We start from the raw sequence: 26936 nt of genomic DNA on the forward strand, positions 1-26936 counted from the left end.
AGGCCACATCCATCACTGACTTGGCATGGCATTGTGACCTCACATGCACAACACATTGGGCTCGACCAACGAACAGATCTGATCGTCTGTCTAACGGTCATTGGCATGTTGGCAGGTGCCAGGGGGGGGGGGGGGGGCTTACAGTGTAGTGCTGCATCTTATCATTGGCTCCTAGCAGGCAGCGGGTGATGGGCGAGGCCAGGCCGAAGCAGCCGGAGAGGAACTGCAGCTGCACCGACTGCAGCAGGCCGGGGAAGCCAGGGGGCCCCGCCGAGCCGCTGCTCTTCTCCTCCATCTCCGCCAGGAAGGAGGAGATCTGGCACATGGCCTCCAGACGCATCTGAGGACAACCAGCAGGGTGAGGACCACCAGAAGAAACATCCGGAAGCCATGAGTCGTGGTGTCTGTGTGTGTGTGTGTACCTCAGCCCTCTGTTGCTGCTGAGCCATGGCCAGGGTGATGGCACTGGGGTTGGCCTGGCAGCCCTCCTCCCTTTCCAGCAGGCCATCGCACAGGAAGTGGAAGACCTGGCTAAGGACTGGCAAACCGCCAGAGGCCCCCTGACACGTGGTGGAGGTGGTGGGGCTGATGCACTGGCGCAGACGCTCCCAGGCGTCCTTCATGATGCCCAGGGAGCACAGAGGCAGACCTGGGGGTACAGGGTTGGGGGACAAGGTTTTGGGGGGAAAGCAAAAAGAATATATGAAAGAGTTAGGTATCTGGCTAGCCCCCTGGAAAGGGCTAATTCCCTTTGTAGTGTTGAGGTACTTCTGCCGCGAAAGCAATCCATTGGCAAGCATTCGCTTGCGTATGTGCTTTGTTGTGCGAATGGGCTTGGTCACGTAACGTGCCTCGTGGAAAACGCTGAATGTCGCGGGTGAATCACGGCGTTCAAGCTTCCCAGTCAGAAGGGGGGAGCTGAACCAGGTTTCCACTTACCCATTTTATTCTTGAAAGACGACGTAGAGTTTCTGGACTGGTCTGTTGTCTACATGAGAGAGGAAAAACAATTTCGCATGGATATGAAAATGATCCCTTTAGAATATGTTCACATTTCACGTACAGAGATGATTACATCGGCTGACCTGTTTTCTACTTTCTGTGGTGAAGCGGAGTTCGGAGGACTTTGAACTGAGCACAGCCTCAGGGGAGGACGAGGATTCCCTGAGGAAGATGGTGGAGATGAGTATTAAAAAACACAAACTAAACACAACAAACCTCCTTTACTCTCACACACACAAACAATAATCGTGCTAGACATTGTGGCACTATAGAGGCTAGTAGTCACATCAACATTCTTCAAAAAAAAATTCACATAAATCCTGCGCACACAAACCTGGACCCTGCGTTCTCCCCCGGCCCGCTCCCTGCCTCCTGAGGCTCCTGCCACGCCGGCCGCACTCCCAGGAGCAGGAAGACGCAGCGGGAGACCACCAGCTGGCACGACGTGGGGAAGGACAGGCCCTCCTCGGCCCCCGCCCGCCTGTCCCACGGCCTGCCCACAGGCTCCCTCTCTGGGCTGCCGGGGCTCTCGGCGCTGCAGGGGAGAGTGGAGGTCCCCGACGACTCGTAGACCGTCTCGTTCTGCTGCAGCTGCATGGCCTCCCGCGTGGCCAGGAAACACTGCAGGACCTCTGGGAGACACACGGGGGAAGGCAGGGGGGCAAAGGGGCGGAGACGTACCACACGGTGAGTCTGGGGAAGGGATCCGCACACTTGAAGTACGAGGCTACGGAAGTAGAGGACTGCTTTGCAGAAAACCATTTTCCTTTGGACTGCTGAGCTCCTTTAGTCCATCCCCTGCACCCACAGAGCCCATCAGTCCTCCCCCCTTTCAGAGGCCAACCGCAGGACTCTCATCACCCACGGCACAGCGAAGCAGAGGAAGAGACGGTCAGTGTTTACCCGGCAGGTACATACTGCTGATGCTGGGTGTGTCCTCCTCCGGGCCCTCCTCCTGGTTGTGTTGGGCCGCGGGGGCAGGATGCCCCCCTGGACCACAGAGCTCGGGGTCTTTCCCTGCCTGCCCCCTGGAGGTGCCCGCCTCCTGCCTGTCCTCCTGGGGACTGTGGGAGCCCTGCGTGCTCTGGGGGGAGAGAGGAGGAAAGACAAACACCAGGAGCATCATAGGAGGCCCTGGGACTTCAGATGTCCCTGACACCTGCCAAAGTCAAAGAGGTACATTTCTTGGTGTGTTCCTAATTCTTTTCCTCTAGGAGCGCATGTACTCCTCGGGAAAAGGGTTAGTGTAGAGCCCTGATTGGGATGCAGTCGATACAGGGTTTCTACTTCCTAAACCTGAACTGTCACTGCCAAGGTCAGAAGTGACAGGGGGGGCACGTTGAGACACGTGGGTACCTGTTTGGTTGCGGTCAGGGCCTGAGTGCTGGCGGACGTCACCGGCAAATCTTTGAGGGCCAGAAGTGTGTTCCTGATCGTATACACCATCTCATAGATCTCTATCAGCATCTCACACGGTTCATACCTGCCAAGGAGAAAAGGTATGGACTTCATCAACACCATGACACAGGGAATATATCCAGGGGGAGAAGGCCAGAGAAGGTGTATCGACAAGCTGACAAGCTGTACGAAGCGAACGTCGGAACAGCAGGAATCCTCGTAAGGCCCTGCAGTAGCAGTGACTCACTTGTCCTGCCAGTAGGCTTCGTCCTGAAGGCCTGTGTGTTTGAGGAGGGCGGCCAGGCTGCAGCGGCACGTGCTCTCCAGCAGGGGGTCGTCTGTGAGGCTGCTGCTTTCCCAGTCTGACAAAACAACAGGAGTGGTCTAGTACTACCTACATACAGTACGGTCTGCTCAACGGATTAAGAAGGATTCCTCCTCTAATGTATGCAGTCCATGATTTACCATGGATCGACTCTCTTCCCGTTTATGATCAAGGGCACCTTTAAGGATCGCCATCATCGCCATCCGTTTGATATTACTGGCAAAGGTGTGTGTGTGTGTGTGTGTGTGTGGGGGGGGGCGTGTTGGATAATGATTGTGTACCCCTGCTGGCAGAGTAGTCCTTCATCTTCCTCCACAGGCTGCAGGCAGGCTCCCGTGACGAGCCCAGAGCCAGCTCCATCAGCAGGCTGTTCTCATGGTTCAGACACAGGTCTGTCAGCTTAGCGTCAGAGCAGCCCAGTAACACGGCCTCAGAGAGCCAGGCGGTGCTGGAGTCTGCAGGGCACACACACACACACATATACACACACACACAGAGCACGGGAGCATGAGCATGCTGTGGCTGTCTGATGAACACATGCTCATGTCATTCATCAGCAGTGAGTTAGCAGTATCATTTGCAGCATGTCATGAGTATGTAATAGGCAAGCATGTTGTTTGAGCACTTTCTCCCCTCAATATGATCATGTTATTCTGTTATTCTCAGTGCGTCTGTAACGGAATAATTCCCCTCTAATGTACTGTACTGGCCAGATATCCACACGCCAGTGAACTGACTAGTTTACCTGCTAGAGGTCAGACTGATGTGTGGTGAGGGTGTGGTCATACCTAGCTTTTCAAAGTCCATCTCCAGCCCATTGGTCAGGAGGGGGTTACAAAGCCACAACTCGGAGATCCGCTCCTGGACGGACGGAGGCGGGCCCTGCAGCATCCCACCCAGGCAACGACCAATCGCCAGCGCCACTGATCGCTCCAAGTCCAGAAGCCACACCCACCCGTCATCTTTCGTTCCAGCATCAGGCCCCGCTCCCACTGATTTATCTGACACAACATCCAAGGTCATATCAGTATCAATCCATAGGCATCCAAGAACCAATGCAGATACAATAACAGCGATCGATAAACCGATCGATCATTTTCAGTAATCAATACTTCAATTAATAATTCGGAAATCCATAGGGCTAAAACAAACAAAACAAAAAACGGAGACATAACATTGATTGATACTCAATGATTCTTCTTCATATCAGGAGCGAAATCAACTCCTAGATGTATGCAGGGTTAGAAGAGCAGAGAGAAGGCGTCCCAGCCAGCTGACCTGAGGCTGGTCCTTCCAGCTCCAGCTCCTTGTCCTCCAGCAGGGCCGTGTCAGGGAGCAGACAGCTGAAGTGGTTGAGGTTCTCCAGCAGGGTGAGCAGGTGGCAGAGCAGAGGACGCACCACGCCCAGGGGCAGCAGCAGCAGGGAGTACATGACCTGGCACAGCAGGCTGCCCGCTACCGAACTGAACAGCACCACTGTGGAGGGAGGGAGGGAGGGAGGGAGGGAGGGAGGGAGGGAGGGAGGGAGGGAGGGAGGGAGGGAGGGAGGGAGGGAGGGAGGGAGGGAGGGAGGGAGGGAGGGAGGGAGGGATTGCAGACAAAGAACATAGTCAGCGTCATCCTCATGATCATGATGATCATCCCCATCAGGCGCCAGGTCTTACTGTGGAGCTTGGTGATGACGTGCTTGTCCAGGCAGCTCTCCTCCAGCAGGACGGACGACCTGCGAAACGTCTCAGTGGCATAGGGCAGCAGCAGACACAGGTGCTTGTGGAGCAACGTCACACTGCTGTCGTCCTACAGGCACACACACACACACACAGACAGACACGTGTTTCAGGATTAGTGAGATCAAACAATAAGCGGAATTTTTGCAAGTCGTTTTCATTTCGTTTTTTTCTTATTTGTACTCATGTCAACTGGAGGTGTTGAGCAGAGAAGAGGCGGTCAGAGAGAACGCTGTGTACCTCTGCATGGGGGTACATGTAGCAGTGTGCCAGCAGGTGTTTGTGCAGGGCTGACAGCAGGTGGTGGAAATGAGAGGGAGGAACACTCTGCTTCTGGGTCTGGCTGGACTGCTGCTTATCACTGTTCTTCTCCAGCTCGCCAAACGCCCGCTCCTACACACACACACACACACACTTTTGTCACGGCCCTTCTTCAGTAAACAATACTAATATTTGTAACTTGATGAACTCTACCATAAAGTGCACAAAAAGGCACGCACGCACACACACACACACACACACACACTCTCCCATTCAGCGTTACCGTGTAGAAGCCGATGCTGAGCAGCAGGGTCTTGAGCAGCACCTCGGCCAGGTGGAGGTGGTCGTGGGCCTCCGTGGAGCTGGAGGAGGAGGGAGGGCGGTCGGGGTGGTCCGGGCTGGGGGCTGCGGGCGGCCCCTGAGCAGTCAGCTCCCCGGGGCAGCTGTACCCCAGGAGGGAGGCCACATGGGACTGCTCCTGGAGGCTGTTCAGCACCATGTCCAGCTGCAGACGCTGGAGGGAGAACACGGAGCTCAGACTCTTTCGCTCAGGAGAGCAACGAGTCAAATGCTTGTGAAGTAGGGGAGGGCCAAAACGGGGGTCTGTACCTGTCCTCTGGAGAGGCTCTCCCAGCTCTCGGGGCCCTGGGGCAGGAGGGAGTGCAGCAGCTCCGTCCTCTCCCTGAGGGGGGGCAGCAGCAGGGACGCTCCGATGGACAGAGTGTTCATGACCGCCTTCAGCAGGCGCACACACACCAACACACACACACACACAAAAGAGAACACAATCACATTAACTTTGAATCACAGGGATAAAGTCAACACGAGCTGCCATTTTTGGGTGGCCAGAAATGATGGAAATAACAGAGTATCAGATTGGCTTTCTTCACAGATGTGCCCTCGAGGTCTCTTCGTGTGTTGAGGGTGTTTTCGGTGCATCCCACCAGGTCTGAAAACGATTATAGGGGAACCACTGACTCGGCTGCGACTGGATGGGTAGTTTACCTGTTGTATAGAGTCTGGTACATTGGAGTCTATAAGCCTGAAGAGAAGGTTCCGGAGGGGCCTCCCCTGAGCCCCCAGCACTGACGCCCCCGTCCCCCCTGCATGGGCCAGGGACAGGTGGATGGACAGCAGCTTCATACACAGCAGGACAAACTGGTGGTGTTCCCTGGGGAGACAACACAGAGTGTGTTTGGGTGTGACAGGGAGTGACTGAGAGTGTGCTTGGGTCTCTTTAAGAGGGCAGCAGAGTGTCCTTTGTTTCAGGCCGCATGCCCTCCAACTCTCCACCGTCGGCTTATGAATGGTGCCAGATTTTCTCTCAGGGACGGGAAGGGGAAGGTTGAGAGGGTTAGAGTGAGAGAGACAGAGAATAAGCACGAGAGAGAGAGAGAGAGAGAGAGAGAGAGAGAGAGAGAGAGAGAGAGAGAGAGAGAGAGATGGGGGGGTAGATCCTTTACCTCTTCGAGGGAAAGGGGGCAGGGGGCGTCTCGTCCCCTATGCCGTCGCAGTAGCGCTCCAGGAAGCTGCGGAGGTAGGTGAAGGTGCTCTCCTCGAGGTCCACACAGAAGGGCCTGTGCCATGCCACCAGCTGCCTGCACAACAGGAAGACAGAGGAAGTGGCTATTAAGAAGCAAATTCTAAACCTTTTTTTTATGACACATGGCCGTAATGACCTGCATTGTATCGGGAAGACAAAAGGCAGCTATCAGCTCCGAAAGTGCATACAGGCTTAGAGACTGCCATCCTGTACCTGTCTGTTGGCACTGCAGTCCAGGCCAGACTGTGGGAGGTGCCTGCCGTGATTTGCTGGATGGACACTCCCTCTAGACCAATCACCTTCTTGGGCTTGGTGACAGGCGTGGAGGTGTGGCCCTGCCCACACTGGCCCATGGCGTTGTTGCCCCAGGCATAAACCTCGTTCTCTGGAGTGGAAGATCACCGAAAATCAGTTGCAACAAATGGTGCTAGTGGTGCACCAAGGATGTTTTTTGTTTATTTGGGGTCTCACCATGCGACAGGGCAAGACAGTGGCTGTCTCCACAAGAGATGTCGATGATCTTGGTGACACTCAGCTCCTCGATGAACCGTGGCCTGAGAGAGATGGTCTCAGAGGAGCCACAGCCCAGACACGAGCCACAGCCCCACGCAAACACCTGGAACAGCGGAGACAAGCACTGGGTCAAACTCTGTGTGTGTGCGTGTGTGTGTGTGTGTTCACGTGCATGCACACTGTACCTGTCCAGCAGAGGTCAGAGCCAGTGAAGACTGGCTCCCGGCACACACTTTTCGAATGATGAATCCATGCAGCGCTTCAACGACTTTGGGCCGATAAACACGGTTGGTATCTCCGTGCCCTAGTTTACCTTAGAGGAGGGGGGGGACACACACTCACATGAGTAACGTCTTCCTGGGGGCGGGGCCGGGGGCCGTTTGGAAATGACAAACAGGAAACCATGTCGTTGTGTCTGGATCATCGGAGCTTTTTTTGTAGTCCTACCGTTGTCTCCTCCTCCAAAGGACCATACGATGCGTCCGTCCTGCGCCACGACAACCGTGTGGGAGCTCCCGCAGGCCGCCTGGCCCACGCCGCTGACGTCCTTGACCAGCGTGGGAACGTTCCGGCTGTGGCTGTCGCTGTGGCCTGGACACAACAACACACATGACTCACCACCCCAGACACGGACGCCCTGCCGTTTGAGAGCTCCGTCTGGGTGTTTTTTTCCGTAGGCTGAGCTGAGAAATCAGACGGACTTACCCAGCCTGCCAAAGTCCCCTTCTCCCCACGTGTAGAGTTCTCCATCATTGGTTACCGCGGCGCTGTGTCTGTAGCCAGCAGACACACACACCACCACCTGACACACACACACACACACAAATGGAGAACCAAGTTCAGAGGCCCTCTCTCTGGTTACACTGACCTATGCACAATAAGAAACATTTTCCATGTCCCACTCCACAGCTGTCCCACCCCTGCAAGTCTCACCTTGCCCAGCAGGGGTCCCTGGATGATCTTGGGGTATTTCTGCGTGGCGCTGTTCCCGTGGCCCAGCTTGCCGTAGTCGCCGTCCCCCCAGCTGAACACCTCCCCCTCCCCCGTCACGGCCAGGGTGTGGCCGTCGGAGCCCTTGGAGGAGGACACCTTCCTCATGCTGCGCGGGGGCTCCAGCACCAGCTTCTTGGGCATGGACTGGTTGTTGGAGTCGCCCAGGCCCAGGCGGCCGTAGCTGCCCTTCCCACAGGCCTTCACCGAGCCGTCAGCCGACACGGAGAATGTGCAGTACTGGCCTGCTTCGATCTGCAGGGAGGAGGAAGTGGAGGGAACTGATACGCTGATCCAATTAGGCCTGGATGCATTCGAAACAGGAAATGATGCGATGGCAGATCCTAAACGTCAAAGGCATTATCAGCCTTGTGTGTAGTGCGTCCATGCCCTCAAACAGGGCAGGAAGTAAATATGTTCTCTACTTTGGTGTTCATGGTGTGTGATTCTGAGCTTAATGTGCACTGTGATATCCCAGAGTCAAAGCCACCACATACCCTCTCATTTCAACCATGACTTAATAGCACCTCGAGATGTCAAGCTAAATGCTAATTCATTGTTATTGAGGTGTCATATGTGTCAACCTGGCGAACACCTTGCCACCAAACAAGCCATGGACAGCATCCAGCAGCCCTGTGTGGGGCGCTGAGGCTCGTACCATCTGGGCATCGCTGAAGCCCTGCGCCAGCTTGGGGTGCAGGATCTTTTCCAGGGTGCCCTCGGCCAGCTGGTGGCTGCTGTTGCTGCCCCACACGTACACCATGACCGTGTCGCTGTCGGTGCCGGGCGCGGCCGTGCCCGCGCTGCAAGAGCACAGGCAGCTGGAGGCCAGGTTGCAGATCTGCGGGGGGAAGCGATGGAGATGTGGGAGTCACGCGGCTGTGGAGTGAACCTGACCCTGGCCCTCACAGCGTCCTGACTGTCCCATATAACACCCTGAGCGTGCTGGGTTAGGTACAAACGGCTGGACACGAGGCAACAATATCACAGTTAAGGTAAACACTTAGACTGTTGTCTTCCGACGTCAAAGTCCAGCCCTGCTCTGACAAACCTCTTCGAACAGGCAGAGGGCCACGTGGGACAGACTGCAGAGGCCGTCTGCATCCTTCTTCAGCACCTGAGTGTTGAGGGAGTCACCCCGGAAGCCCTGAGGGAACCAGCAGAGGTGGGAAAAGAATTCAAACAGAGACACGCTTCCCCACAAAGCCCCACCACATCCACCACCTCCTTCGACGGAGCCAGCCAGTGGAGGACAGCTGGCTCACCCATACACTATGGATTCTTAATATGGATTCTCAATAAAGCGTGCAGTGGGCCTATATAATGCACGATATAATACAGACTACTGTGGTCCACTTGAAACGTCTGTGGCAGTCCTTTATCACACATCCAGCCTCCTGTAGGAGCCTGTTCGTGGAACCTTTCCTATTGATTAAGGGATGGATAAATCAACTGGACTCAGAGAGGCTCTTAGCCCGCGGCAGCAGGCCAGGACACCCAGGGAGGTGGACTCCAAAAACTCCTTTTACAGGGCGACATATATCAAAAGGAGGGTATTTAAAAGCTTGTCATTCATGCTGCATGCAGGCAGGCTGCTAAGTCGGCTAGGAGTGTGCTGTACGTGTCAATGTGACAGAGGGCAGGGAGTCGGTCAAGAGGCTTCATCCTCCTTCCTGTGGGGGCCTCGGTGCGAACGCCACGCTTCACTCAGACCACTTGAAATCAATACTCTGTCTGTCTGCGGCAGCTGGCAGTGGTCTTCGGCCTTCGGTAGCCTTGTTGGAGGGAACAGAAGCCCGGTCGACGCCGGGTCTGAGGAGAGAGCGTGAGCGGAGAGGAGGACGCCACGTACCGAGTACTGCCTCATCTGGAGGAGGGTCTGATGGATGAGGTCGTAGCCCACTCCCGCTTCCGACTTTGACTGCGGAGACCCTGAGGACGAGGACGAGGAGGACAGGGAGGAGGAGGACGTGGCCAGGGCCACCTCCACCCACTCCAGCAGGAAGCGCAGAGACCCCCTCTGCACCGCCAGGCCCAGCAGCAGCTCCAGAGCCAGCCTGCGTCCCGCCTGGTCTGCCCCGCCGCTGCCACAGCTCACCGAGGTCTTCTTCAGGAAGTCTGCCACCTGCACCAAGCAGTCCAGCCCCACGGCCGGGATCTTGTTCTCGTTAGCCAGGGAGAGCGGCGGCAGCGAGGCCAGGACGGAGGAGGCGGTGGCCAGCACGTCGTTGCACAGCGCCGCCCCGGGCTCCTGCTGGGCGTAGCGCCAGTTCTGCTGCAGCAGGGCGAACAGGAGGCTGAGCCCCGTGCGCACGCCCATCTCGATCAGAACATCCGTGCCCGACTTGGGCCGGGACGCCCCCCCGGGCAGCCAGGGCTCGGACACGGGCTCCAGGGCGGCGCTCTCGGCGCTGGCCGCGGTCGGCGGAGGCGGCGGAGACCTGAAGCGGTCGTGGTACTTGCTGTGGAGGGCGTCGTAGATCCTCTGGAGGACCAGCAGTCTCTGGTGCAAGCCCAGGGCGTAGGGGGTCTGGGCCAGCATCCTCACGGCCAGGCAGCGCTGGCTGTGGAGCAGGGCGCCCAGGTACTCCTCCCTCTCCTCCTCGGCGTTGGACTCGTACTGGAAATCAGGCAGGCGAGGGCCGATGAGGTCCTGGACGGGCTCGGACAGGCCGACCACCTCCTTGTTGTGGAGCAGCTTGGCATAGAGGCCGGCGGCGCCTTGCCGCGTGGAGGTCTGGATGCTGTCCTCCGCAGCCCAGGAGCTGTTCAGGTGCTCCTGCCACTTCAACATGACATGCGTCTGGGACGGCACCATGTCTAAGCATTATCTAGTCTACTCTCCGGAGCACAGCTGGCAGGGAGAGACAGGAGAGAGAAAAACACGGGTTATTCCTATCATTCTGATGGGATGTGAAGGCCTAAGGTTTAGCTCTATTTTTCTGCTGGAAATCTAAGCAGGGCGGCCAGTGGCAGCCAGTCGATCCAAACCTGATCAAGTCCCAGCTAGTGTCAAGCCCTCGTCTAGCCCAGCCCAGAATGCCATCCAGACATCCCTGTCCCAGTGGGTGAGGATGAGTTAGGGCACTGTCACCCGCGGCAGGGTTCAAGTTTAGGTGTTGTGATGTTTAACTCTAATCTAGCACAGTAAGAGTTGATGTGATTATCGTAACATGACCTCAGGGCACCTTCACTTTAAAACTGAGCCTGCATGCTTCGGTCATATTGAACAGATGGGTCTTCTGAACCCGATGTGTTAAGCCTGTCAGCATCACAAATACTCTGAAATACTCCCATACTTTGAAAGACAGTCATAACAATTTTGCTCAATTATATGGGGATGTGTATTGGTATAGTTGTTGTGGTCAATGGCCCAGCAGAGACTAGTAGTGATAGTAAGGTAATTTGAGCTGTCTGTGATTTGATTTATAAATACATAATGTTTCAGCCTTACACCACCACCAGTCTTTCAGCTGGGAGGGCACATGAGCTGACATACTATCCTTGTCCCCTCTTTTTTAACCCACAGTCTGCATTCAGATGTCTAGTCTGACATTTTCAAACTGCTTCTGTTCCAGATTGAAACATGTGCAGAAATGAGGGTGTGGGGCAAACGGGGCACGACTCAATTCTCAAAGTTCACACAAGCCTACACAAACAACAACAACAACATCCTCAGAGTTCCAGGGAAAAGGACTTTTTCAAGCACGCAACGAAGGCATGTCAACTGCAAACATGAAGGAATGTTGTCAATGAGTTTCACTGCTGTAGATAATAATATAACTTGTTAATACAATATAGGATATTACACTCAACAAGCTTATACTGACAGTTATTGGTCATTTTTTTTCTGTTCAAGACAAACATCAAAACAACAGGCCTATCCTCTATCAGTCTGCATGCTCTGCATACATTTGAAACAAGCTAATAACTAAATGCACAGACGGCACAAACAATCAGTCTCATTGCTGGCCTTCATAACACAGCACTTCAACTTGGCCTAATGGCTCTTCTTATAAACATTAAGCTAAGTGAGCATGTGGGGTGTGTGTGTGTGTGTGTGTGTGTGTGTGTGTGTGTGTGTGTGTGTGTGTGTGTGTGTGTGTGTGTGTGTGTGTGTGTGTGTGTGTGTGTGTGTGTGGGGAGGCAGCAATTAGGCTAGGCCCCTTATTGGAGTCTTGAAGCCCACCAATAAGAGCCCCATCAACACTAACGCAAGGCAGGGTGATTGCATGCTGTAGCCCAATGTAGTCCAGCCTGGTCGTAAGCTATATGGTTTCCAGAAGACAAAAATAACAGGAAGCTACTTCAAGACTTCAATGTTACAGTACAAGAGAGTCAGTAAGGACAAGAATAACTCACTCATATGAAAATCAGTGAACTGCTTTATCGTCAACTTTTTTCATGACCACAACTACCACACACCTATGAACCATACAGTTTGACCCATACACTTTGTGAATCCGTATCATGTAAACAAATGCAGACCTGTCACTATCTTGATTATTTACAATATGCTAGCGCAACTTAGGTTAAATTACACCTTACTAAAAATAGGCTAGCCACATGGCATACGAAATAAAGATTCACTGTAAGAGACTATTAGACCACATTACATTGAGATAAATAGCCTAGTGCCTTCAACTTGCCTAACTTTGGAGGCAAACTGGCAACATGATTTTAGGCTGGTATTATCAATAAACAGCTTATCCTTCTTAGAAAGGTTCCAAAAGAGATAGGATTCAAAGACATTCACACTAATGTCAATCAACCTTTCACATAGATATGCATCACCCCATCACACTTACTATCTGGTTCTAAGGCACTGTTAATCAAGTGGTGACATTGACAATGACAAAATAAAGACAATTGTGACAACTGGGGTTTAAGGAAAGTTGATCATCACGTTTCAAATACAAGGTCATCTCCATACCAGAACTCTCACAGTACTGATTGCATACAAGCATGTATGCTTCAAGGACGTCTACCAGCGCCAATCATAATAGATTCAATACTGCAGCTTGTCTATTACTGTGGCTGTGCACTACGAGACAGGTATTACTGTAGCTATTCCTACAAGAACCAACATTACTTGCTGACCGAATCAGTCACATTTATGCAATCATACAGTCACGTATCTACTACTGTGTCTGTGTGTCATCTTCTGTACACCAACGTGAGAACAGAAGATGAATAAGCAAGCTGGCTAATACGACTAGATAATCAAAAATATGTTATGAGCTAGCTATCACGTGTACTGTAGGTACAGTAAAGCTGACTTTGTAAAAGCGTTCATTGCTTGCTAGCTCTATGTTAGTGTGAACAAGTTAGTCACGCATAACTGTCACTCGTATGCAGCAGCTGCTCTATCAACGAAGTCATGCAGTTGATTGCTTAATAGCAAGAGCTAGCTCAATTGCTAACTAGGTAGCTATAGCTACCTATAGGCTAAATAGACAGTGCTATCCTGTTTACTGTACAAGCTAGCTTGTGTGGTGTTGTCTAGTAATTGCATTATCAGCTAACTAGTTACCTTTACGTACATGCTATGTACCAATGGAAATAGTACTGCCATCTACAATTAGCTAACCTAACAAAATACATTCGCGTTGCATAAAATAATACATAGCTGGCATAGCTACCTCTCTCCAGTGTGTCAGTCACACCGCTGTTTGCCTGCTTTCTCCACTCACAGGCTACGTTAGCTAGTTTGCTGTATAACTTAGCTAGGCTACCACCGGTACGGTAGCTGCAGTAGATAGCTAGCACCAGCTAGCCTAAGTGCTGCAAACTGTCAGTGTCAGATTGAACGGTTGACCAAGCCGCTAGATGACAGCTTGCAACCAACTATTCCACGAATGATTAGATCTATGTAGTTAAGATTTGTATTTACAATTAAAATGAGTCCGCATATGCAAAGATTACTGACTGTTTAGATTGATGACAGCAATAGAAGGAGTCGACACTCCTTTTAAATATGTCCCCGTACGTCCCGCTGATAGTCTTCCTAGGACAGGACGCAATCAAAACATTCTGCTGTGTGTGGGTGCCATGAGAAACAGCACACCACACAGACAGAATCTGACGAAAAGCACACAGGTGCTGTCCGCAACGTCGTACGGCAAACATAAAAAATAAAATAAAACTACGTTCCAAAAACATTATTAACAGCCACGTAAAGTTACAATTAATTTACTTATGACATAGTCTAACATTTAAGTAAAAAAAAAATTGAACTACCAAAAAAGCATCGTATGAGGTTGAGAGAGCTATGTGTATACACTATTTGTGAATTAAGACTTATTTTGTTGAGTTTTGTTGCACTTGTGATTCTTCTTAGGTCAGACCTGGTGAGGAACTGCAAAGTGCAGGTCAAAGGGGCACTTCAATGCAGTCACAATAACAAACTAAACATAACTCATGACATCAGTTAGCACGAATTTCAATTCCTGGATGGCTGGTTGGTGTCAATCCCACTTCCATGCCGGATTTCTAAAACAAGGAGGCTAGCTGGTAAATCGACGACAACACCGGATTGAGGAAATTGACGAGGGCAAACCATGTACAAAACAAACTTATTTTAAAGCAGATAACTATGCAACCTGATGTATCCCCAAGGTCACTCTATTCAAGTAGCTCTGTGGTCAGCCTCTCCACAATAGCTGTACTGCGATTTAGCCTATTCATTCAAGCATTTGCCATAGGAGCACTAGTGAAACCTTCCAGTGATGTATTTACTGTTTTTCACGGTGTTGTCTGCACTAATTGTGCAAAACGTTGAGGCATGGGGCGCAAGTGTGAAGTACGCCGTCAACTGCCCGGACAGATGCAACGTTGACCTGTGCGGTGGAACTCAGCGCTGCAGACTGACTGTCCTGGATGACTGCGGCTGTTGCCAGGTCTGCACTGCCGGCAGAGGAGAGCACTGTTACCGTACTGTGTCGGGGATGCACGGGGTAAAGTGCGGACCTGGTTTATTCTGCGAGTTCTACAAAGACGAGGATGACTATGGAGATGAATATGGCATTTGTAAAGGTATGATTCACAGTCCATGACGCACCTGAAGCGCGTATCACAAAAAGCCTTGAGCAAATTCCAGTATTTAAACCTTCGAGTAGCCTATAAGGTTTAGCCTAGTCTCCTTCAAATAGATAGCCAATTCATCATTCTGTGATTTAAGTATTCGTTTATAGCAGACTGGCATGATCCGGACTCTCACAATTATTGACATTTAATGTTAGTAATTAGCCTATTCATTATTAATAAGGATTGTAATATGATAGGCAGTGATGAAGTTTCTAAACTTTAAACATCATTTTAACAACCTTAGTCAGCATATTGTGCTTATAAAGTTACACTCAGTTTCTTTAGAATCTAGATACATAACTTGACACTTCACAATGCATGTAAGAGTAATACATATGCCAAAGGAAAGTCATTTATTGCAGTATAATACAGTCACCTTTAATATGTCAGATACATGTTGTGTTCTGATACACATAATTATGGTATTCATCCCTTACAGATTGCACATATGGAACATATGGTATGGAGTGTCGCAAAACATGTAACTGCAAATCTGGGGGCCTCTGTGACAGGGAAACAGGAGCTTGTCTCACCTTCAAATTCTTCGCCAAAATCGCCAGCAAGCTAAAGGCACAGCCTCCAGCAAGTAAGTCATTGAGATGAGATAGATATCTATATAATAAGGTTAGTGTTAGTAATGTTTTTCAGACACAGATAACGTCCATGCATCATACAGTGCAATGTTATATGTTATAGCTGGAAAGCATCTCCTCATTAGTGTCCAGGGCTTTTGTGTTGCACCTTCCAGCATCGTAAATTTTAAACATTATATTTCATGAAGCCTCTTATTTCAATAGTTCTGTGGTTTTCAATGAGTAATTGTGAAACGATTACAAATTGAACAAGGCATCTGCCGTTATCTTAACTCATTATTTATTTTGACTAAAGGGTATTCTTTCATTTCTCTATCAGGTGGTGAGCCAGGCTCAGGTGAAGTGAGCATGAATGGGGACCACAACGCGGACAGGTCCACTGCTCCTAAGTGGTTGAACCCTCGCTGACAAGCAATAGTCAGGATGTAGTTTATTCTGTGATAATGTAGCAAAGTAGTAACTTAAATTATGGAAGGATATATTTTATCATGATTTAAGAGAAGCAACTTTTCTACAGTATTTTGAAAGTTGATTTCTGTTTATGTTTCAAACCAAAATCCGTCACCGCGATAAGAGCTAAATAAAAATGTACAATAGTAGGTGATTTACCCTTGATGTACAATACATAAATACAAAAGTACTGTACAAAATATCTGTGCTTTACAGATGGTTTAGCCTATAATCATTCCTCTAGGAGCTAGAAAAGTCATTATACCATGGTTACTGGACTGGTTTCTCAGACTAACTTTGAGTGGTTCTAGAACTACTGAAAATGCTTTTTAATCTAGCCTTGATCTAGGTCTGTACTTTCATATTCCATGTCTTTTTCCATGGCACTCTATTGATGGAAGATCAGTAAAAACATATAAGAATATCATTGAACATCCATTTGACCACACTTTATCTGAGCATTTGTGAGTATCTGGCAAAGTGAATGATCTGTTAAGAAGCAAAGTAGCATATTCTCTGTTCTTCACAGATTTAATTTATATTGTGAATTCTGAAGAGCTTTTGTTAGTCCTTAATGTTATAGTATGCAACTATACTTTATACTCAGACATGTTCACCAGCAAATGTACAGAATAGTCTTGAAATTAAAGCCAAAGTTACCATTGAATGAAATGTAGTTTGTCTGAGTTGTTAATTACTTTCTGTCTTTACTTTAATGAACAGTTTGTCTTAGATAAGCTCAAGTAAATACAAAACTAAAGAGATTTTTAGATAATAAAAGGATTGCCTTTTTACATGTGTATATTAAAACTGAGTAACAATGCAATAACTGTATTAGACTTCTTACTAATATGTAACATTCATTACTTATGATAAAACCAATTGCCCCAGTCACTTGCTGTCATCAAGTGCAGAAAATACCCGGCCGGTGTTAAAAATAGATGTTATGAGCCTCACCTCCAGTGCTTTACGATGCACAACCGGTACACAACAGTTTTCCAGTATCCAGCTTGTTTGTTTCCTGCGCTTCCTGACACCTGTGAAAATGGTCACTCTTCCTGTTGTTGTTGTGTCTGCCCAGGACAGGAATTGAAGAGACAGGAATTTGTCAAGTGACACACGTCACTGGAGGACTGTCGTGGCAGAAAGATACCGTGCTTCCTCTCTCGTTTATCGGACTTTTTTCCTGTGACACAACTCTGACACCTCAACATTAACAAGTTCTCACAGTGAAAATATAGTTGCTTGACAGAAAACATTTGTTAAGTGGCACGTCGATAATGTGTATACAATAACACAAATTAGAATATGTATTACTCTTAATTCATTAACTATAAGGTTTTTTCTAGGCCTGATGGCAGTTTATGTTACTGTGGCTAGAGATATATGGCCTATAAACCTCCGCACCAAATGTACACAATTTCTTGCCAAATTAAGATTTTGACTTCCCTTTTCCCAAACAGTGCACAGTTTAAGCCCATGGACCTCACATCATTTCTGTGGTGAAGGTTTGCCGTCATTAAATGAGAGAGGCATTAACGATAGCCATGGTATATTCGTTTTTTGTTTTTCCCAATTTGAAAGTCTCAAAGAGGTTATTTTAAAACTGATATAATAGTAAAACTCTGAACATTTGGTAAAGCCCATAGTATCTGGTCTGCTTGAGTTTCAGAATGTAGTACTGTAGACAGACAGGTGGGGTAGCAGGAGGAGAGGGCTGTGTGTGTGTATGTGTCTGTGCGTGCATGAGTCCGAGGGTGGGGGGTTGATAGTGTTCCTATTTGCTCGCATGTTCCTCTCATTCCCCTGAGAACCAACACACAGGGGCTTCACAACCAAACAAAGGCCAGGACTGCAAAATAACAGGAAAGTGTTGGTGAGAAATACCCTTTATCAGGCTCCCTGAACACGTCAACACCGTCCTACAGAAACAAAGGTGGCTGAATGAAGCAGTAAATAACCATGATTTACGGCAAATGCCCTTTCTGGTATTTACAGCGGGCTCTACTTCAACAGGTTATTTGTTAGCACAGGAGCAGGGATCATAAAAGGCAACACACACCGTGACCTTCTAGGAAATTAAGTGATGTCTGGGTCTCGACACTTGAGAACAACAATGAGTCGGATATCTAATTCAGGAATCAAAAGAAAATCTAAACTGATTGGACGTTTGGAATTCCACTGCCTCCCTAGGTTGGCCAGTGCCTTGGAAAGACCAAGGCATGCTTTTGATGTGATAAGTGGCAACTTTGCACGTATGAAGCCTGTTGTGGGAGTGTAATGCTGGGGTGGCTTGACTCTGTCCCCAAATTCTCAGTCTGAATAATGTTCAATTTTATTGGCTCTTTGGTGTCCTCGCAACATTCTGGTGACCTTCCATAGCAAGACTTCTAACGCCTGTAACGTGGACCTCAGTGACCCTAAAAACATCCTCCCCACTGCAAACAATGATCTCTTTATTGACTTGTTTTGGTAAGCACATTCAAGTCTAAAGGTTAGTTGTGTCACCTGTTTCCCAGAATGTGTTAGAAGTCGTATGAAGTCTAATGCAGAGCTTCTTATTGGGGTCGTCACTTCCACTGGATGATTGGACAGATGTTGCATTCTGTCAGCTGTAGCTTTGAGAAAGCATTATTGCAAAGAATAGACACTGTCTATACACTACACTTACTTTATTTTTTGAAACCAATTGACACACACCATGTTTGTTGATATATTTCTCTTGATTTATTTGACCTTTGGGTTTGGTCTAAATGCAATGGTTCGTTCTGTGTAAATAAACGTATATTCTTTCTGTTCTACAGAGTGGTTAAAAGAAATGTTATCCTTCTACAACCACACCCTGTTGCTCCTGCAGCACTATATTCATAATATTATCAGAGAAAACCCAATCTGTTGGGTGATGATAACCACTTTGGACATTGCATTACCATTTCCCTGTCCAACCATGAACATCAATCTTGTTTTGAAGCTCTGATGAATCTGCTGAAATTTGGTGATGGAGTTTGTTTGCATATTATACAATGCAACTACAGCTGTGATTTAATGTTGAAATTAGTATAAAACAAAACATTCTCTTTTTTTAAATGCTACCCAGATACTATAACTTTAAACACATTTTAGTTGTATGTATTATTGTAAACAATTGGATCAGGCAAAAATGTTACACGTAGGGCATAATGGTTAAACATTTTCTCATGAACGCATCTCTACCATTTAATACTGGTTTTGCATTAATTGAACAGTCCTGGGGTCACTAAGGTCAACTCTTTAGACTCTTGATATTGAAGGTCGCCAGAATTTTGCGAGGACATTCCAAGGAGAGCCAATAGATGTGAACATTAATCAGATGGGAATGCTAAAACAGAGTGAATCCAATCTAGCATTAGAGTATAGAATAAATATGAGTTTGAAATCAACCAGCTACAGGTATTATTGTTATTGTGTGTTATATTGTTCAACGAACTACCCAGACCTGTTTGGAAAAGACCCATTTTAATTGTTCAACATGTAAGTGCTTTAAGTCACCACCAGAGGGAATTAGAGTAAAGCAATGAGACACAGGTTATTTGACATGTCTGCCTACATGGCAGACAATATTTGTGGAAAAGGGAAGAGGTACAGATGGAAATATTATTAATATTATTCTGCTCTGTCGAAGTATAGGAGAGGTTAGTGTGTTGTCAGTGTGTTGTGTAGTGTAGTGTAAGAGGGATGTCTGAAACACCCTGCTCAGCCTGCTGCCACGGCGACCAAGCCCCAGATGAGTGGAAGATGATGTATGGATGGATGGATAGATGGTCTAACATGATTATTCCAAAGCAAAAAGCATGTTTCTATACATGTTTTGATGAAGGAGACATATGGGGGCTTTTGTGAATGTCGATCACAATGCTGTGCCTCGCCCGTGTAGAGCCCGGCCCTGAACAGTACACTGCAGTCAGGGTAATCCCATTCAGTACTACACCAGTACAGCTTGATATCTGTTACACAATTGAATGTACTTCCATTAACTTTCAGACTGCCTAGATTGTTAGTCTAGGTTAATTTAAATGTAATAATGTGCACAACCTAAATCCCTTTTAGCTCTTAATTCTTTTGACACAACCTTTCGCATGATCACATTCATAAAGGATGAAAAGTTTCCTTGGCTTTACATATTGCCAGTGCACACTATTACCCTCCATGCCTAACGTGCAGTAAAGTTACTAAAGTAGCGATAATGGTGGAAGCAACTATAATCTAGGAATCAGAGGAGTAATACATGTTAACACCAGATGGCGTTAGAGGACCAAACCTTGGGGATGGAACCTCAGCTCCTGTATTTAACGATCTTCTGTAAACTTACTGGAAATGTTTTACAATGAACATTAAACTGAATGAGTTTCTTGTGTTTTCTTTGTATTGGGACTTCTTTATTTTTAAGTGTAACCATCTCCTGTATATCATATGTGTTATGTATCTATGCAGATGTACTGTATCAATATTGTTCTACTGTATTTTTTAAATTTGAAGCATAGAATGTAGAAATCTAATAATTACTCAAAACAACAAAGAAACCACTCTTGAATAATAGTCTCTTATCCATGGGAAGGAAGTAAGGTCAAATTAGTATAATGTAGAATAACTTATTCTTTAAAAGACAAAATATCTTCCTTGGAAGTCTTTCAGTTTGGAAGATCGCCCACAATATCTCTGTCGTACCTACAGTATGGCTTGTCTTAATGACATTCAAGTAGCAGATTTCATTTCAGACACAGGCGGCTCAAAATAATCCTGAGAAGTTGTACATGGCAGTTAAATGCAGACATTAAATTGAGTCAGTCACTGTAATATCTGGAAAACCTGGAATCTGCAGTATGTGACACAGAGGTCATATATTATCAGTTGACAAACACAGTATGAATGTTATTGCTATGAAGGATACAGACACTGTTAATACAATATGTTGGGGCACTGTTAAACCATAATGTCTCAGTGCTGTCAGAATAAGTACTAAAATACAGTATTAATAGCTGTACTAAAATACTAATAACATTTGATTCATTCCTCTGTAAGAAGTTGATATCACAATAACCTTGTCATAAAACACTATTCATACACAATGAGGTAGATGATAAGGACTAGATTAGAAGCTTGGTGAGGCATGGCTGCTCACTGGTATATATTTTGTGTTCTCCAGCTGCCATGATTAATGTGCTTATGTGAAGGAACAGCACCTCTTCCAGTGCACTTACCACCAACCTCACTCTCCAGCCTTTATTCTCTTGGCAAACGCAGAGATATAGACAGAGTCAATTGACAATGGGAGCAGACAAACAAGGTGCATTCTCTTTGGTTGTGTGTACAGCTGGTCTTACACCTGTGTGGGAACTGAGTTGAGGAGACCAATTGTTTTGTCCCTGACGTTTCATACAAACTCATTTTTCCCTGCCACCCTAGAAATCACTCATATCTGGGGCATCCTCATGCATGTGTTGCTTTCTTTTCTGTGAAAGAATACATCTGGACATAAAAAAACGTAATGGAAGTTGTTCATTGCACATCGTGTCATCTAGCTGCAAATGTACTGACTGGAACACCCTCTCATACGTTTAAATGTTCTGTTTGAGAAACAACAAGGAGAGTGAGGGAACAATGTGAGCCACAGAGCTGGCAGTTGTTCCTACGAGGAGAGGTAGAAGAGCGTAGGGAGTGTGTGTGTGTGTGTGTCTGTAAGAGAGTGAGGGAGAGAGATTGTGTGTGTAAACGTGTATGTGTGTGTATGTGTGCGTATGGGGGAGTGAGAGGGGGCTGGCAGTTGTGTGGAACCTGAAACCCAAACTGTGTGGAGACAGCCCAGTCGGGGCACTCATCTTTAGACTTCCTTAAACATGCTCGCGCAAACGCCTGCTCCCCCTCTCCCCCCCCCCCTCCTCCTCCTCCTCCACTCTCTCTCCCTCATCGTCCACCTCCCTCCGACCGCAGCCCCGGCTCTCACAGACAGCAGAGCTGAAGTTCAGTATGAGTGCGTAGTCAGCTGGGGCTGGAAGTGTGTGTGGACGGTACTGAACCGGAGGGGTGTGTGTGTGTGTTCACGTGGGTGTAGGTGTGCCGTGTAGATATGTGTGTGTGACTGGGAGCCCCCTGTGGCTTTGCTTGGCTGATCACAACAGCCGTCCTATCCCTGCGGAGGTTCCCAGCATGCAGATAGTGTGAGCAGTCAGGAGAAAAGTTTTGACAGCGCGTGTCACAGCCTCTTCTGCCTACGCAGGCAGGCAGTCGGTCAGACAGCTGGCCAGTTCTATGGAGGTGACTCCAGCAAGGCAGGAGCGGGCTAAAATCGAACTTCTCTCTCTTCAGGATTGTTGCCCTCTCTCTGACTGAACCTGTCCCCGGATTGGATCTCATTTATTTCTCCTCCAAACGTCACATCTTCGAGAGCCCAAGGGGTTGTTTTCACGGGGTAAGTGTATTTGTGCATTTTGCTCTGAGCATTGTGGTGTGCTGAACAATGTGTACTCTGGGGCTACGCGTACACCTGCTGGTGGTGTTTTGATTTGTTTTTAGAGGTTGGGTCCTATTTTCATCGGCAAGTTCTTCAGGTCTGTGGCATGCCTGCAGACTGTAGGCAGAGTTGAACGTAATCATTTGGCAGTCATTTATCAGCCTCTCTGTGGAGAAAAAAGACATACTGTTTAGCGTTGTCATCCTTCCCATGGTCAAGCCATTAACTCCTATTGTGAATGTACATGTCATGTTTTGTGTTGCCAGATGCTTTAGTAAAGCTTTAATGTTTTAGTAAGCCTCACTATTTGCCATCTTGTATCCTCATCTGTGAGGTTTTAATTCCCTTCATGTGAGTCAGGGGGTGTCATATCCCGTTGACACACTGTGCTATATATACTAAAGCAGAACTGTTCTCCAAATACTTTCTAGTGCAACAGATCTCGACAGAGCTCAACATAGTAAAGCTGCTGAGATATTCACCTCCCTGGTTGAGCATGTTTGACTTTTTCTTTCTTTCTTTTTTAAACTCAGATTGAGTCATTTGCACTCTGCAATGAAGAGAGGAACATAGACCAGTATGAGGGTTTATGAACACAACAGTGTACAAACACACTCAGACTGAACCTTTCTATGTGACTGTGAAAACTCCATTGACACACAGGACAAACAGCACATACATTGTAGAATGCTCTATATTTCTCAAGAGGGAGCATTATAATTGCCAGCTCTGTGGGTTCAGTATATTTTAGTCTGGTAGTACATGATACCCATGCAATGGGATTGTCCAAAGGTACTTTCTCAAAGACACTCAGATCCTGTTTGGGGACACACAAAGAGGGAGGCAGTGACACACACATTCATATTCATTCATTTAAAAACATGACATTATTAAGTCCCATCTGGATAAATGTGCTAGATAAATGTGCTATCCTGTAACATGTCATAACCCCCCCCCCCTTCCCATCCCTCCAACATTGTCCTCCTCCTGTGCACAGAGGTGGTTAGGAGACAGGGTGAGAGGGCGGGTTGAAGCGAGGGAGGGAGAGAGAGACAGATCCAGCCCCCCACACTGGGTGAGGAATGTCTGCAGGGGCCTGGCTCCGCTGGAGAGCCCTGGGATCAGATTCCCTCCGTCAGCTGCTGCACTCGGCCCCCAGGTCTGGCTTTGTCATATCTGTTTATCTAGGGAGGGAGAAGGGGGGGGAGGGAGGGGAGGGAGGGTGGGGGCATGTCGGTGTTCATGTGGTCTTGCTGAGGTGTAGCGACTCCAGGGTAGCTTTGACTTGGAGGATGGCGGCAGAGAAGCTGAGTGAACCCTCCGCTGCCTTCAGATCGGTGAAGTTCCTACGGTGGCTATGCAGCATGTTTAAGGAAAGCACACTGCTTTGCTTTCAGACCATGAGGTTGTGGTAATGTTGTCCTCCTTTCGGCACTAAACACACCAGACTGAGGCTCTCCAGAAATATCACTTTAAGTGGTTTTAGCATGACTCTGCTCATCTCTTTCCTTTGTAAGAATCTCAGCTCAGACATATTGCGACACACTTCAGTAGAGGGAAGGAGGAATAGAGATGGGGAGAGAGGAGGATGGAACGGTGTACAGTAAAAAAAAAAACAGAGCTGCATCCCAGCTTTAAAGGGATTCCATATGCTCTATGTAGAAAGCCGTTGTGAATGGGTTTAGATGAAATAGACCACCATAGAGAAGCAAAGCAGCAGGTCTCTCCCACTCACCCTTTCTCTGTCTACAAATACAAATATCAAAATGTTTATTTGTCTCATTCGTAGGATGACCCCTCCCCGTATCTCTTCAAAACTAGTATTGTCTCTCAATGTCTCCACTATGACTGACAGTTAGTGGTGAGGTGTGAGCAAACATCTACAGGTCTCTCTTTTTTCATGGTGATGAAGTCACCCTCCGTCATCCAGCAGGACTCACGTTCATGTCGGTGGGCTGATGGACCCTGCAGTGCCTTCTTCTGCACCCTCTGTCCGACCCCTCCCAGGCAAACACCGCGCAGGAAAAACGAGCTCCTTGCACCATGGTGTGATTTCAGCAGGGGCTCTCCAGAACGTTGTGTCCTGTGGTGGACTCTGAGGGCATCTTTGGGCTTTGTTTGTCTTCAGCACAAGGTCTAACAGAGGGCACCCAGGCACCCACAAATGGTCTGGGGCCCTTCCATTGAAAAGCAATCATTTAAGATTTTTTTTTTTTACGAATATCTAATAATCTAGCTAGCTGGTATCTGTTTTTTCTTTCTTTCAGTCTAGATTAACACTGAATATTTTAAGTGTCAGATCAGAATTTCTCCGATGGATGGAGATTAGGAACATGGGATACAGTCAGTTATTTCCCCCTGTACTTCCTATTCTATCCTCAGGTGCTGTCTATTTGTCACGGTGACTGATCTAACCTCTGTGCTGCCTCCTTGTTAACCATTTCAATGCTGCTCTGTGAAGGAGGCATTCTGGTGTGTAGACACATGCGCATTAGTCTGCCAAAAGAGATATCATCAACCTGCTCAGTCTTGTGGTACATGCTCTTTGGCCTGCCGTAGTGCCTTGTAGGTTCACGCCCCATTGGCCATGCATCACCCAGAGACCTGGTGAGCATGGGCATTAGCGGCCTAGCCCTGGTAGTATCTCAGAGCAACAGCTGCAAGGCTGCAGTACTGAGGCCTGCAGACAGACAGACAGATGGTCACAGTAATGGCTTCATCAGCTTGGTAAATAAAGAATTTATGTCAGAAATTCAGCAGGGAATTATTGTACAGGTCTTAAGTGCAGTTTAAGACTGTGGATTAAGAGAGTCATTTGCACTTGTTTTGATCATAAATATAAACAAGGCAGTCATTCATCTTTTTAATATGCTTTCACCCTCCAAGTAAGACTAGAACATTGATTTCTCACCATCTTAGCAGGAGCAAGCAGTTTTGCGAGTCTCATTCAGTTGCAGAGCCACGGAGGGACCCAGGGGACCTAGATGCCTCATTCACATGTCAGACCCCTCCACAGATTTATGACAATACATAAAAAAAGGAATTGTACAGTATATATATATATTAGTGTACGAATGTTATATTTGAGTGACCCCCTCATTTAAAGATGGGTCCCCCTAAAAATATAATTCTGGTTATGCTACTGGTCTCATTACTGAATTTCTACACAGCTTCTTCTGACTATAATTTACCAAAGGGTAAGATGGACAAGTTAGATCTCTTTCTTCCCTCCAGAATGAAGGGTTCCAACAGAGAAATGTCAAACATTGAGACTGCCAGTCTGGCTTTTGTGTGCAGTGAGCTCCATTACATTCCCATACAGATGGCAAACACCGTGAGCTCAATTCCATTCCCATACAGACCTACAGATCCCACACCCTGAGAAAGCATAGAAAACAGCAGAAACCCAACAGTCAACCTACTTGCAGAAGGCACATACTGTATATACAATATAGTGAAACCCTTAATGAAGCTTAACTCAGTCTTTTATCAAACAGGCAAATCAATTCTAAATGTTGTATTTCAATGTTCTTGTTTTAGGGTACACAAGCTGGAGTCTGTTTCCTCCCCTAGTCCATGCCTTCATGACTGCATCATGTTTACGACTGCTGATGAGTTTGGTCTTATCAGCAGAATTAATTTTTCGAGTTCAATTGAGAGCTTTATTGTCTGAAATGAAAATGGACAATGCATCCTTCCACCAGGCTGGGAATGTAATGTAGGGCTGTACCACTGTTTGTTTTCTCTATCTCAGGACTTGTTTGAGAGAGACCAATCAGCCCACAGCAGTTGTGCCACAATCGCAGGCAAGATTACTTAAAATTAAAACGTTTTTTTAACGTTGACGTATTCAAAGACATATTCTCTGTTTCTTACAAAAGTAGAGACCATAAATTTCCTTAGTTTGTTTCAGAGTTTGTTCCTTGAAACCCAGAGCTCTAGGGAATATGGCACATCCTGTTTACAAACATGTGGTCCATCGCAGAATCCCATCCTTAGTCCTTGTCCTGTAATCTTATGGCAAAGGTCAGGTTGTTTTCCCATTGACTCTGTAGCTCAGTCACACACATACACATACACAAAGACACACTCACATATGCGCATACAAAAATGAGAGAAATGACATAGAGAGAAATTCCCCCCAAAAGCATATATTGCCTGGGATTCCATAAGTAGAAAAAAATAACCCCAAAAATAATTACAGAAAATAAAGCTTCAATAAATCTATCGGTTACAACAGTGGTCGTGTTGATAGATGGCATTTCAAGGGGTTAAACCTACAACCTCAAAAGAAAAATTACGAGTGGGAGTGAGCATGAGTTTTGTTCAAAGGCTTATATTTTTCATTTCTTAGTTTTTTCTCTCACTCGCTCACGCTCACCCTCTCTCTCCCTCTCTCTAGTGCTGATGAAGAAGAATAAAGTCATAAATAAAACATTCAACCCCTCATTGCTTATTTGCCAAACAGTAGAGTATATTTTATTCATGAGGGTTCATCAATAGAGCCTTTTAGGTTCGACAGGGCACAGGGCTCTGGGGACAGAGAAAGGACAGAGTGCCA

General features: G+C 47.5%; 3 protein-coding genes across 3 annotated transcripts in view; 2 read left to right on the top strand and 1 right to left on the bottom strand.

Moving 5' to 3' along the window:
- The window catches only part of LOC124483949 (probable E3 ubiquitin-protein ligase HERC1), a 36414-nt gene extending 22602 nt beyond the window's left edge, over positions 1-13812 (bottom strand). Inside the window, 27 exon segments of the mRNA XM_047044547.1 lie at positions 143-340; positions 423-649; positions 940-988; positions 1086-1164; positions 1337-1634; positions 1906-2086; positions 2359-2485; positions 2648-2762; positions 3007-3180; positions 3514-3726; positions 4004-4201; positions 4390-4522; positions 4693-4845; positions 4997-5227; positions 5323-5448; positions 5719-5884; positions 6177-6311; positions 6470-6641; positions 6728-6872; positions 6955-7082; positions 7217-7360; positions 7475-7571; positions 7703-8014; positions 8418-8600; positions 8811-8906; positions 9612-10613; positions 13402-13812. Of these exon segments, the coding sequence (XP_046900503.1) occupies positions 143-340; positions 423-649; positions 940-988; positions 1086-1164; positions 1337-1634; positions 1906-2086; positions 2359-2485; positions 2648-2762; positions 3007-3180; positions 3514-3726; positions 4004-4201; positions 4390-4522; positions 4693-4845; positions 4997-5227; positions 5323-5448; positions 5719-5884; positions 6177-6311; positions 6470-6641; positions 6728-6872; positions 6955-7082; positions 7217-7360; positions 7475-7571; positions 7703-8014; positions 8418-8600; positions 8811-8906; positions 9612-10577 (5046 nt within the window). The 5' untranslated portion in view covers positions 10578-10613; positions 13402-13812.
- A 354-nt stretch (positions 13813-14166) lies between these two features.
- On the top strand, positions 14167-16639 carry esm1 (endothelial cell-specific molecule 1). Its single transcript, XM_047045170.1, has 3 exons — positions 14167-14794; positions 15285-15431; positions 15758-16639. The coding sequence occupies exons 1-3, from the start codon at positions 14488-14490 to the stop codon at positions 15844-15846; spliced, it is 543 nt and encodes a 180-aa protein (XP_046901126.1). The 5' UTR covers positions 14167-14487; the 3' UTR covers positions 15847-16639.
- Positions 16640-21852: 5213 nt separating this feature from the next.
- arhgap24 (Rho GTPase activating protein 24) overlaps positions 21853-26936 on the top strand; it is a 53149-nt gene continuing 48065 nt past the window's right edge. Inside the window, exon 1 of the mRNA XM_047045711.1 lies at positions 21853-22333. The gene's annotated coding sequence lies outside the window, so the exon portion shown is untranslated. The remainder of the gene's footprint in view (positions 22334-26936) is intronic.

Source organism: Hypomesus transpacificus, chromosome 22 (assembly GCF_021917145.1).
Source record: "Hypomesus transpacificus isolate Combined female chromosome 22, fHypTra1, whole genome shotgun sequence".
Classification (NCBI taxonomy): Eukaryota; Metazoa; Chordata; class Actinopteri; order Osmeriformes; family Osmeridae; genus Hypomesus; species Hypomesus transpacificus.